The following is a 14209-nucleotide window of genomic DNA, read 5'->3' as shown; positions in this document are numbered from 1 at the left end:
GGTGGGTTGTTTAATTCCCCCCTCCCCAGGGGGGAATTAAACAATCAGGAGTGGCATAGGCTTTACCCTCACATTCTGGAACCCTTCTGCTTTGCTCCATCTTTCTACAGCATCAAAGCCTACTTAAAACCTAGATCTATCCTTTCCTGTAACTAATGAAAGGTGGATTCAGTCCCATGGATGTAGTGTGATGACAACAATAGCTTACACTTTTACAACAATCTTAATATAGCAAAAAACGTCCCACGGTGCTTCACAGAGTATAGGGTCAAACCGTAGCGGGGGAAGGAGGAGGTGCATATAAGTAACGGGAGATTTTGAGGAAAGGTTTGAAGGTACTCTTGCCCATAATCTATGGAAGATAATTTATTCCCAACTGTTTTTTTTTAAAAAGACAATCTCTGAGCCTTTGTACAAATCTTTTTGTTTTTAACCCGACAATCACTAATTCCCTATGTTCTATAATGAGAAGGAAATTAATTCATTGAAACATACAAAATTCTTACAGGGCACGACAGGGTAGATGCAAGGAGGATATTTCCCCTGGCTGGGGAATCTAGATCCAGGGGTCACAGTCTCAGAATAAAGGGTAAGCCATTTAGGACTGAGATGAAGAGAAAATTCTTCACTCAGAGGGTGGTGAATCTTTGGAATTCTCTACCCCAGATGGCTGTGGAAACCTCAGTCATTGAGTACATTCAAAACAGAGATCGATAGATTTCTACATATTAAAGGCATCAAGGGATATGGGGATAGTGCAGGAAAATGGCGTTGAGGTAGAAGATCAGCCATGATCTCGTTGAATGACTGAGCAGGCTTGAGGGGCCAGATGTCCTACTCCTGCTCCTATTTCTTATGTTCTTATACTCTAATTAATTTATTCCTAAGAAATGTTTATGCCACAGCCAATAAATATGAGCAATTACTATAAAAATGTTCATCATATGAATGCGATTGGTTTTGGATAGTTTGTGGTCACTTTATTCTTTACAGTGTTTGCAATGGCTAAATCGCATTCAAAAATTCAGTTGAATTTTAATTCATCGGGTACCTTTAATTTCAAAACGGTCTAATATTATGTGTAAGATGCAGCCATAGTATAATCTCTGCCACCTACTGAAAGGGAGAAGAATCTATTTGTTAAGTTGTTTTATTTGCTTGAGTTGATTAATGCTAATTTTATTGACAGTTCCGGGATTGTTGTGGTAACTGCATGAGGTGGGACTGGCTAGCAACACCTAAACCTTTGGAGAAATGCAATCTGGAAACTCCTTTTTTTGAGGGACATTTTCTAAAAGTTCTGTTTGATCGAATGGGCAGGATCCTTGATCAGGTACTGTGAAGTGATTGAAATGATTTTCATAGTTCAATACAAAGAAAAAGGCAAGATTATATTTGGGTCATTTTGGAAATGTATCCCATTTACATACTCCAATGATTTAAAAATGTATTTGATCTATTGTATTTGAAACTAAGATGACGGGCCAACACTGTAGTGGTTTTACATAGCTGGAGTCTTATTCTGATATAATTGACTACACCCATCCAGATAAGCAAAGCAGTAAATGACTTCTCTCCTTTATGTACTAAATAAAAGTCAAAGTTGCAGTATGGAGTGTTTATTACTGCACGACAAAACGTCGTTGGGATAAATGTGATCAAAAGATAGAGTCTATTGCTACATGATTTGTGTTTTTAAATTGAAGCCACTGCTGAATGTTAAATAAAAGAGGGAATAAAGGGAAGAATAAAAGCTGTAGTGCCTATTAACTGTGATGAATACTAGAACTGTGACAGTTCCTTTTGAGCTTGAGGATACAACAGCTTCTTGGCCGACCCTGTTTGACACAGTGTTGGTGTTTTAGAGAGTTGACAAGGCAAGTGAAATCTTGGGAGGATTTTAATATGTTTCCTTCTGTGTCTGTCAGTTCTCATCAAGATGAGGACTTCAGTGCTGGACTTTCAAGTCTGTTGCAATTTAGACAAAATGCAAAGCACTCTTGCTTTACTGTTGATAATGATCCTTAAAACCCAATCATTGTATCAGCGCAACTTTTTCATTTCAGAAACTGAATTGAGGTTACTGCATTGAGGTTACTGAAGTATTGCTAATTATACCATACTTCTAGGTAGTTCTGTGATGTGGTTAAAAACCATTGGAAACTACAATGAGATGAGCCAGTTAAAATATTGTTTTTTTGGTGATGTGATATAACCTTAAGTTACTTGGGTCATTATGGTACAATAATACCATTCTTTTCTCATTTTTTCAATGTATGAACAGTAAAACTTTCAAGCAGGTATTTGGGGTAGCAGTGGCAGGATAACGTTAATAGATTATGTGATTTATCTTTGTGGCTAGTTTTTCAGTTATTAAGGAAGCCATAATCAATGCATGTTCTTTCTATTGCCTCCTTATATCTGAGAATGTGCAGACTATTTGAAATGATTTTCCTCTCATTTTTACAGACAAATGCTAATTATTTGGAATTTTTCTCCCTTTCCAGCCATATGATGTGAATTTGCAAGTGACATCTGTGTTATCAAAGTTATCGTTATTTCCCCATCCCCACATACACGAATATTTACTGGATCCTTACATTAACCTGGCTCCCAACTGCAGGTCTTTGTTTTCCGTTATTGTAAGGGTAAGTGCATAACAACACTCTTAGGTCTTCTATATTGTTAGATGTGAAAATTATGCATGTTTATTAAACACACATTGCTTTATTCAATGCATTTAGGGAATTCGTTTAATTTTTAACGGTTATTTGCACTTAGTGTTAATGTAAAATGACTTTTAAATTACTGTAGAAACACTAGAACTAATGATATTGCACTAAATTCTCACTAATGAATTTCTAGGTAGTTGGAGACCTAATGTTGAGAATACAACGTATCCCAGACTTCACACCAAAGCTTTTGCTGGTCCGAAAACGTCTGCTGGGTTTTGAGCCAGACGGACCAATGTAAGTTCAGACCAATCACTTTTCTGACCCCTTTCATAATATTGGTATTATGCATATCACTATAAGTGTGAATCTGGTAGATGGCTAAATCCAAGATGTTGCAACAGAACCCCCTAAATGGAATTTTTTTCCTCATCTCTGCCACCCTCCTCACGTCATTCCAACCTCAAAAAGCACATAGCTGAAAGTGAATGCTGTAAAATATATAAAAATATTACTGATGCCTATGCAGATGTCCCCTTTAAACAAGTATTGCATTAACTGCTGTGCCTTATAGTTTGAATACTATACAAATTAAAATGATTTGTGCTCATTTTTGGATATTGAGTTCAGATATTCGATCGTCACAAAAACAGGTGGACGTGTATATCATGCACACTAAATAATTTGGGTATTTCAAAGTGATCTTCTCTCTTCTATTTAAGGTAGTTTAAATAAAAACTTGAATTGAGATTTCCACTTCTAATAGTGAATGCATAGAAGGAGGCCATTCAGCCCATCATGCCAGTACTAGTTATTCAACTGCGGGTGTCATTTCTAATCCCAATCCCCTGCTCTTTCCCAGTATCCTTTTACATTCTTTTGTCAATACTTATCCATTCCCTTATAAATGACATGCTAGTCCATAGACATTTGTAATAAAGCATTCCATGGTCTAATAATCTGTGTGGAAAAAAATTGAAGTGATCACCTTCATTATTCAATGATAATACCCAATTTTATGCTTCCTTGTTGCCAATTCATCATCCAGTAGAAACAATCTCTCAATCTTTACCCTTTGAAGACCTTTTATGATTTTGACAACCTCCATTAGATCTCCAACCTTCTATGCTCCAGTGAAAAAGCCCCATTTTTATCTCATCGCATTTCACATCCAATTAATTGCTTTTTGAAGTGCAGTCAGTTGAATAAATAAATATTTTGTGTTTTCCTACAATTGCCTGCATCCTTCCTCCTAGTTTGCTATGCCTCCTAATTTGGTGGTATCTGCAAACTTCAATATCATTCCTCTTGTGCCTATGTCCAAATCATTTATATAAGTGGAAAATAAAAGCATTCCCATCACAGATGTCCAGGGCATACCACTGTGCACATCCTGCCAATCTGAAAACCATCCATTTACACCCCAATTTGTGTTTCCAAACAGTTTTGAAAAATTATGTTAGTGCCTTTGCTATCTCTCCATCAGCCTCAGGATTCTGTACACCATCTGGGTCTGGTGAATTGTTTAAAATAGTTTCCTTTTTGAATATTTCTCTCTGCTAATGGATCTTCCAGATCTTCTCTGGACACACCTACAGTCTCATTTTCACCATATCCTGTAAAAGCTGAGGCCATTACTTCAGTCGCACCCAGAAGATGCACCTCATCTTTAAGTGGGTCCTATCCTTTTTTGACTATCCTTTTACTTCTGATATGCTTATAAAAAAGTCTTTGTTGTTTCCCTTTATGTTGACTGCCATATTCAATCGTAGTCTTCTTTTAAAATTTTTCATAGCTTTCTGCTGTATTATTCTCATTTATCACATCTTTTATAAGCCTCATTTTTGCTCTAATCTTTAGCCTAATTTTTGCTCTACTCTCTCCTGCCTACTCCACAAACTTGAAACCCTTTCTCCTTTACAAGATGTTGAACTGCTGAATCTTCTCCTACCTGTCTGGCTTAGTGTGCAGTACAGGTGGTATTCCAGAATGTTCAAAATTTGGCTCTGCTGCAGATATCATCTTAGGTACAGTGGTGTCACTTGTTTTTCCTTAGACGGTCTGAGTGCCGACTTTTTATGGAAGTTGACTCCCACTGCATGTGTATCTACTTGTGTGGTACTATGATCCAGGAGTATAACAATGAAGCTCACTTATGACCAGGACCAAATTTCCTTGTCTTACACGTGCACGCCTTTAATCTCTCCGAATGCAGACCGAGTTAACACTGGGGGAAGCAAAGCTTGATTTGAATCATAACCTGCCTTATTCCACAGTAGGTAAAGCACACAGTACAGTGAGATTAATGAGAGTTGCTTGATACAATGTGTTTGAGTACATACACGTAGAGGTCTGGCTTCCTATACTCAAAACAATGTGAGAAAGCAGTACAACCAAGTCTGCTTTCTATCCTCACAGAAGTGCTCCAGTTACTGCATTACAGTATAACAGGGGTATGTTATTTGGTGTTTCTAATTACAAAAGTTTTAGGTTAATTATGTGAGAGTCATTTGCTAGATGTCACTGTTTGGTCCTTGAGTGAGAAATCACAATCAAGTAGATTCAACCCATGTCATTGACTGAGTTCCTGAATCATTAATTTCTGCCTTTTTGCCACTTGAAGGGTGATTATCTTAGCAATTAGATTTTTTGGTTTTTTTATAAATTTAGAAGAAATGTATAGAAATTGAGTACCTTCCTTTGCAACTTACTTAAACCACTTAACCCCCTCAACTTTGTTCCAGTTTACTTGGTTGTGATTTACAAATAAGATCTGATTTTTTGCCATTTATCATCTGTTGTAGTTGGTTGTTTGCTTTTACTGACAGTGAGTATTAGGATAAAATGTTTTCTTGGGGGAATGTATTCCATTCAACTTTATTCACTCTTATTTGATAATAGTAAAATGTATATTTCATTTTTCAAATGTTGAGAATGTTAATTTTGTAAATAGAGCTGGATGATAGATGCTAATGATATCAGCAGAATAAGTAATATTTTCTGAAGAAATCAAAGCTAATTTCTTTCACCTTTCCTTTTCCCCCCCCATACAGCATTGACCATATGACCTTGCTGGAAGGTGTAATTGTGTTGGAAGAGTTCTGTAAGGAATTAGCAGCGATAGCTTTTGTTAAATTCCATGCTTCTACTACGCCATAACTGTTGGCTGAATTCCATACAGAAGCATCCCATCACCACTTCAGTTTTACTAGTCAGCTTCCATGGAAACGTTTGGAACAACATGGCCTGCTGTGACTGCTAACTGTGGCGTGCTGCCCATCAGTGTCTTGGATATGGATAGAAAAAAAGGGAAATACGTGCAAAAATGGAGCAACAATGCAGTTGCCTGCAAAGATAAGAAAAAACTTCATGAAGGAGACTAATACTTTAATTGACATTAATATTGGAAAGATGTTGATGTTCAAATACTGCAACAGTCTCAAAATGTTGCATCTGTTATATTTTACAGTGGGAACCAGTTGTTTTCCTACTTCTGATCCCTTTTAAAATCATGATCCTTTCTCTTATTAAAAATTGTTCTCAACACTTGAGAATAGGTTGGGCAAAGGTCAATATTCGTAATGTTTATCAGTATTTTATCAAATCAGAGAATTATTTAAGTAAAGAAAGCTGGGGTGCCGATCTGATGTTATTGTATGTTTCTGTGCCTTTGAAAAGGGCAGCATTAAGTGTTAGGTCATGTTAATATTTGTCACTCTGTTCTCCTCCCCTCAACACCACCACAGTGTCCAGAAACCACAGCCACATGAGCTATGGCTTTAGTGTCTGTTCCGAGCCTTCATACTCATACCAGGGAATCGCCTCCATATTTGGATGCAAGTCTAAGCTTAAGTATTGTATACTTGCACATTCAAAGAAAGTGATGTTTGATTTATGGTTAATGCTCCATTTTAAGTGTTCACTATTAGCTAATACTTAGTGTTCAGCAAAGCTGTAATACTACTAAATCTTCATTGTAATATTGCTACCACCACCCAGTGTTAATAAACCATATAATACAGCCATTGCTAACATATTTTTGTATTAAACTAGAAAATACAGAACTATAACCAGCAGATGTTTATAAAGTGGTATAACCTTACTTCTACTTCTAAAAAATGAAAATGTTCAATACAATTCACAGTGGATACCTAAAATGACCCAGATGGTTCTGCAATGATTTAATGACATCTTTGGTTATGAAGCATTTGTAATGTTACAAATTACACATTACCAAACATTTATGTTCTGTATTTACAGTTTTGCTAAAATATTACTAGTGGTGCAACCTTTCTATTTTCATTTTAATTATAGAATGTTAACACTAAACAGCTAGAGCTCTTTTTATAGTTGGCAGCATTGGAGCTTTACTGAACATGGAGTACTAGTTTGTAGTAGGTGCTTGAAGTGTTGGTTTATGTTTCTATAAATAATTCTTATTTGAAATGTATTTGGTATATTAAGTATTACAAACCAAATATTTTGAAAGAGTTCATCACACTTAATGTCGGAGTCTTCCTTTTTCTGTTCATAGGAGTGCAACACTTTTTTTGCGTGCAATATAAAAGCTGTATTACCTTGTATGCAGCTTAAATGCAACACTTTTGTCGTATATAAGAAAGTCTTATATATTGAACTGTGCTTGCTTCTACTGTCACCATTGTATATGGTAAATGGGTTAATAATCTGCCTAATTTACATTAAAAATACATTCAGAATTTTCCTATTGAAGGAATTCTCTTTTTAACAGCCTCATACTTTGACATGCTATACCTTTTGGACTGACTGCAGGTGATCTAATACTTGTTAGCCTCAAGTGTAAATTTATTGTTGGAACTGACTGCGTGTGGGCACAATAGGAAAGGTGATGTTTAAGGCACATGTCACTGTGGTTCTTGCAGTTTCCAGGACTGGGTTAACAAGATTTGTGTTTTCTCTTGCTGCATTTTTAGTAACCTCCAGTTAATCATATTTCTGTTTTTAAAAGTACAATGTCTCTTCCAGTCTAGACAACAAGGTCATTGCTGGCTTCATAGGATAAAAAGTTTCATGTAACTTTTATGAAGATGACCAGAATTAACCTGTATGTAGAACTAACTTGGAGCAAAAGCCATTAAATTAATGACATTGACCCTGGAGTTGCGCTATACCAAGCTATTATTGGTATCTTGCTGCTTCATTCCTTTTATAGTAATATCGCTGCCTGTTTAAGAAACTGCCGTTAGACTTAATCTTTAACAGTTACCCTTCATTTTTGTTAAATCTTTGCTATGTAATGAAGTGGATTTTATGTATACATTGCAATTGTCTTTAGCAATGACAGTGAAGTCCTGTGACTAAGGATCTTCATTTTTATATTTTACTGGGTTTTTTTGCACATAAATACCCAGGTATATTAATCATTTGTTCAGCTAATTTTTCAATCCAAATTAATACTAACTTGTGAGCTTGTATGATCTTTCAAAAATCTTTTGTGAGCCTTAAGAGTTTGTCTTGTTCTCCACTTTTAGCTGCGTATAGAGTTAGGATGTACGATTTTCTTTTGTCTCCTTTCTAATTAAATTTGATGTTGAATTTCCCAATTTTGTACCACCTCCTGCAGATTTTGCACCTCTTTTCCTCCTGCCCCAGAAATTTCAGGAGTTTTTGTTCAAAAAACATGAACATGCAGAACTCTCAACTGTAAATTGTGGTGTATAGTGTATAGAAACCATAAGCAGTCTACTCTTGATATGATCATTTGAATTTTTTTTGCACTGATTTCCTATATGGCAATATTATTTACATTCTGAATTTTTAGCAGAAAAACATCTTCAAGTTATCAGGAGTAGGCTGTATAATTGACATTTTTTAAGTTGCGATGGCAATGAATACATCAATAACACTTTGGCGTTAGTTTTTTTAAAAAGTGCTCATTTTATTTCCAACATTTCTAGAAATTACTGTCAGTGCAGAATTTTAGCACATAATAATGTAAAGGGCAAAGAGGGGGAGGAATTTCTGAAGTGTGTTCAGAAGAACTTTCTTGATCAGTATGTTTCCGCCCAACGAGGAAGGAGGCATTGTTGGATCTGGTTCTGGGAAATGAGGTGGGTCAAGTGGAGCAAATGTTAGTGGGGGAACATTTAGGGAACAGTGATCGTGGTATCATAAGGTTTAGATTAGTTATAGAAAAGGACAAGGAGCAATCTAGAATTAAAATACTTAATTGGAGGAAGGCCAATTTCAGTGGGTTGAGAACGGATCTGGCCCGGGTAAATTGGAATCAAAGATTGGCAGACAAAACTGTAATCGAACAAACGGCAGCTTTTAAAGAGGAAATGGTTCGGGTACAGTCAAGGTACATTCCCACAAGGGGGAAAGGTAGGACAATCAAAGCCAGAGCCCCCGGATGACTAAAGAGATAGAGAGTAAGATGAAACAGAAAAAGGGAGTGTATGACAGATGTCAGGTTGATAATACATGTGAGAACCAGGCTGAATATAGAAAGTACAGAGGAGTGAAGGAGGAAATAAGAGGGGCAAAGAGAGAGTATGAGAATAGACTGACTGCCAACATAAAAGGGAATCCAAAAGTCTTCTGTAGACGTATAAATAGTAAACAGGTAGTAGGAGGAGGGATGGAGCTGATTAGTGACCAAAAAGGAGATCTATGCATGGAGGCAGAGGGCATGGCTGAGTACTAAATGAGGACTTTGCATCTTTCTTTACCAAGGAAGAAGATGCTGCCAAAGACACAGCAAAAGAGGAGGTAGTTGAGATGCTGGATGGGCTAAAAACTGATAGAGGAGGTACTAGAAAAGCTGGCTGTACTCAAAGTAGATCAGTCACCCAGTTCAGATGGGTTGCATCCGAGGTTGCTGAGGGAAGTAAGGCCAGTCAGTTTAACCTTGGTGGTGGGGAAGCCTTTAGAAACGATAATCCAGGACAAAATTAATAGTCACTTGGACAATTGTGGATTAATTAAGGAAAGCCAGCACGGATTTGTTAAAGGAAATCATGTTTAACAAACTTGATTGTGTTTTTTGATGAAGTAACAGAGAGGGTTGATGAGGGCAATGCAGTGATGAGGGCATTTGATAAAGTGCCACATAGTAGGCTTGTCAGCAAAATTGAAGTCAATGGAACAAAAGGGGCAGTGGCAGTATGGATTCCAAATTGGCTAAGTGACAGGAAACAGAGAGTAGTTGTTTTTCAGACTAGAGGAAGGTATACAGTGGTGTTCCCCAAGGGTCGGTACTAGGACAGCTGCTTTTTTTGATATATATTAATTACTTGGACTTGGGTGTACAGGCACAATTTCCAAATTTGCAGATGATGCAAAACTTGGAAGTATAGTAAACAGTGAGGAGGATAGTAAATAAACTTCAAGAGGACTAAGATAGACTGGTGGAATGGGCGGACACGTGGCAGATGAAATTTAACAGAGAAGTGCAAACTGATACATTTTGGCAGGAAGATTAAGGAGAGGCAATATTAACAATTCTAAAGGGAGTGCAGGAACAGAGAGACCTGGAGGTACATACAAACATACGAATTAAGAGTAGGAGTAGGCCATTTGGCCCCTCGAGCCTGCTCTGCCATTTGATAAGATCATGGCTGATCTGATTGGGACCTCAACCCTACTTTCCCGTCCACCTACTATAACCTTTGACTCCCTTGTTAATCAGGAATCTATGTAACAACCTTAAAAATATTCAATGACCCTGCCTCCGGGGAAGGGAGATCCACAGGCTCACGACCCTCTGAGAGAAAAAAAATTCTCCTAATCTCCGTCTTAAATGGGACACCCCTTATTTTTAAACTGTGGCCCCTGGTTTTAGTCTCTCCCACAAGGGGAAACATCCTCTCAGCATCTACCCCTTCCAATCCCCTCAGGATCTTATATGTTTCAATAAGATCACCTCTCATTCTTCTGAACTCCAGTGTATACAGGCCCAACTTGTCCAACCTTTCCTCAAAAGATAACCCCCTCATCCCAGGAATCTGTCGAGTGAACCTTCTCTGAACAGCCTTCAAAGCAATTATGTCCTTTCTTAAATAAGGAGACCAAAACTGTACACAGTATTCTAGATGTGGTCTCACCAATACCCTGTACAATTGTAGCAAAACATCTCTACTTTTATATTCCGTTCCCCTTGCAATAAATGGCAACATTCCAATTGCCTTCCTAATCACTTGCTGTATCTGCATACTAACTTTTTGTGAATCATGTCCTAGGACACCCAGATCCCTCTGTACCTGAGTTCTGCAATCTCTCTCCATTTAAATAATATACTTTTCTATTCCTCCTGCCAAAGTGGACATGTTCACATTTTCCCACATTATACCCCATCTGCCAAATTTTTGCCCACTCATATATCCCTTTGCAGACTCCTCATGTCCTCTTCACAACTTACTTTCCTACCTACCTTTGTGTCATCAGCAAATTTAGCAACCATACATTCAGTCCCTTCATCCAAGTCATTGATATAGATTGTAAATAGTTGAGGCCCAAGCACTGATCTCTGTGGCACTCCACTTGTTACATCTTGCCAACCTGAAAATGACCCATTTATGCCTACTCTCTGTTTCCTGTTAGCTAACCAATCCTTTATCCATGTTAATATGTTACTTAACAGCTAATATGGGACTTATCAGCTTTTAGTTCTAATAATTTTTTCAGAACCCTTTCCCTGGTGATTGTAAATGTTTTAAGTTCCTCCCTCCCTTTCACCTCTTGATTCACAATTATTTCTTGCATGTTATTTGTATCCTCTACAGTGAATATGGACGCGAAATATCTGTTCAATTCATCCACCATTTTCTTATTTTCCGTTATTAATTCCCCAGATTCATTCTAGAGGACCAATGCTCACTTTACTTGCTCTTCTTTTTAAATACCTGTAGAAACTCTTACTATCTGTTTTTATATTTCTAGCTAGCTTTCTCGTACTCTAATTTCTCCCTCATTATTCTTTTAGTCATTCTTTGCTGTTTTTTATATTCTGACCAATCTTCTGACCTGCCACTAATCTTCGCAGAATTGTATGCTTTTTCTTTCAATTTGATACTATCTTTAACTTCCTTAGTTAGCCAGGGATGGTATGTCCTTCCCCTAGAGTCTTTCTTTCTCACTGTTATATGTGTGCAAATCTTTGAAGATGGCAGGACAGGTTGAGAAAGCAGTTAAAAAAGCATACGGAATCCTGGGCTTTATAAATGGAAGCATAGAGTACAATAGCAAGGAAGTTATGTTGAACCTTTATGAAACACTGGTTCGGCCGCAGCTGGAGTATTGTGTCCATTTCTGGGCTCTGCACTTTAGGAAGGATGTGAAGGCCTTAGAGAGGGTGCAGAAATGATTTACTAGAATGGATCTAGGGACAAAGGACTTCAGTTACGTGGATAGACTGGAGAAGCTGGGGTTGTTCTCCTCAGAGCAGAGAAGAGGAGATTTGGTAGTGTTCAAAATCATGAAGGGTTTAGATAAAGTAAATAAAGAGAAACTGTCCATTGGCAGAAGGGTCGAGAACCAGAGGACACAGATTTAAGGTAATTGACAAAAGAACCAAAGGCGACATGAGGGAAAAGTTTTTTTACGCAGCGAATAGTAATGATCTGGAATGCGCTGCTTGAAAGGGTGCTGGAAGCAGATTCAGTCGTGGCTTTCAAAAAAGAATTGGATAAATACTTGGAAGGGAAAAGATTTGCAGGGTTACGGGGAAAGAGCTGGCACAGGCTCGATGGGCCGAATGGCCGCCTTCTGTGCTGTAACCATTCTATGAATCTATAAGTACTGGTAAGAACATAGTACCAAAAAAAATTATGTGATTCAATTGTCTTATGCAAACTATTCTATCATTACCTACAGGTTCACCATGGGGAAAGTGTAGAATTGATGCCCCGCTGCCATTTGCAGCACACACAAAGTATGTTGTACAGACTCTCAACATGGTGCTGGTTTCTAAACTATTTCATGCAAAGCTGTGAGCAATGATACAAAAGCTTGCTGAAAAAACTTAGATTACCTGCTAGGGTTGTCTTCAATTTTTGAATTAAAGCATGCTTCAAACACTGCTTGAGAGGGTTATGTTGGTATTGTTCTGCCAGGGAAAGGTTACATTGGAGATTTTCCTTTTATGATGTTTTGTCCATGTGCTGTCATGCTGTTAAAAGGGTCCACCAGGCTAGCAGAATTAGGATTTATTTTGACTTGAACACCCTATGAGGAAGACTCGTTACGAGGGCCTGAAGGGATGACAGAAGTAGTCAAGTATGTGAAGATGCCTGTATTCAAAGACTGAAGAAGAAAGACCCTTTCATACTCAACATTCTGAAGATGAGATCTGGTCAAATAGTACAATTAGGGGTTTCTTCCTGTGGAACAGGATGCTCAGGACCCTGATCTTGCTCTGCATGAATGCCTCATCAGTTACTCTTATTTGTGCATCTTCTCAAGGCAAACAGGAGAAGAAGGAAGCAGAGACTCCAGCTGCCAAGATACACTTGCCAAAATGGGAATCATCTATAGCTGCTGGACCCAAAAGTAATGTCGGTAAAGGTATGCAGGTTACTTCAGGTTATTTTCTTCACATTTGTTTCAAAAATATTCATTATAATGGCCCATGTCTAAACTTGAAGATTTCTTACTGGTGAGGTGATAGCAGTGGAGGATCCACTCTGCCATCCTTTGTTTGAAAATGGCCCTACTCTAGATTTTAGATCCATAGCCAATAAAAAGCCGTATAGATTGTTGAAGATTTGGTACAATCCACATAAAAGGCAAGAACTTACGTGGAATTAGAGAAGATAAAAAGAATGGATAGCTGTCTTTTGATGGATAACGAAGTATGGTGTTGCCTTTACCAAGAATTTGTAATATGACTTAAGACAGCTCCATCATTGTGCCAGATTAGTTAAGGTTGATTAATGACAGACGTCTGAATCTCACTTGCCCTGCAGACAGAGATCACAGCAGTCTTCCAAGACAATTTTAAATAACATGCACTTAGAAGCTCATGATTAGACACAAGTTTATGAAGAGCTGATACAATCCTTAAAGAGGGGGACAGATTGGGAGCAGGAGCAAGGCTGAGGAAGATTTAAGTGGGAGAGCTATCGTAAGTCCATTCCTGTTTGAAACCACGGAAATGGTGTCTACCTTGAGAAGATGCACAAATAAGAGTAGCAGATGATGAGGCATTCCTGCAGAGCAAGATCGGAGTCCTGAGCATCCTGTTCCACAGGAAGAAACATTTTGTGCAGGGAGATGTAAAATTGTGTTTCCAAAAATGTGTCCCGAGAGAATGAGTTGGGATTTTTCTGCATTGATCAAAAACCCCAATTAGGATATACATGCTAGTTGAGCCTGAGATGCTCTGCTTCTACTGGTGGGCATTTGGTGAGAACACTAAGTGTTGAAGATCTTTATAGTGGTAGATCTGTCCTCTGAAACTGAAGCCAAGGAGGTGACACTGCTGAATTGCCATCCCTTTGGTCTATTGCTGCCAGACAATCCCCTGGACATATTAATGACATAATTTGTGTGAACGTAAC

General features: G+C 37.9%; 1 protein-coding gene across 2 annotated transcripts in view; it reads left to right on the top strand.

Moving 5' to 3' along the window:
- The window catches only part of fhip2a (FHF complex subunit HOOK interacting protein 2), a 53311-nt gene extending 45091 nt beyond the window's left edge, over positions 1-8220 (top strand). Inside the window, exons 15-18 of one of the 2 annotated variants that reach the window (XM_068002158.1) lie at positions 1190-1333; positions 2508-2648; positions 2866-2969; positions 5726-8220. In XM_068002158.1, the coding sequence (XP_067858259.1) occupies positions 1190-1333; positions 2508-2648; positions 2866-2969; positions 5726-5831 (495 nt within the window). In that variant the 3' untranslated portion in view covers positions 5832-8220. The remainder of the gene's footprint in view (positions 1-1189; positions 1334-2507; positions 2649-2865; positions 2970-5725) is intronic. The other variant, XM_068002159.1, reaches the window with a different exon arrangement.
- The last annotated feature ends 5989 nt before the right edge of the window (positions 8221-14209 follow it).

The sequence above is a fragment of the Heptranchias perlo genome, chromosome 21 (genome assembly GCF_035084215.1).
Source record: "Heptranchias perlo isolate sHepPer1 chromosome 21, sHepPer1.hap1, whole genome shotgun sequence".
Classification (NCBI taxonomy): Eukaryota; Metazoa; Chordata; class Chondrichthyes; order Hexanchiformes; family Hexanchidae; genus Heptranchias; species Heptranchias perlo.
Note: the sequence above shows the minus strand (reverse complement) of the source record. Positions and strands in the feature narration are given on the sequence as shown.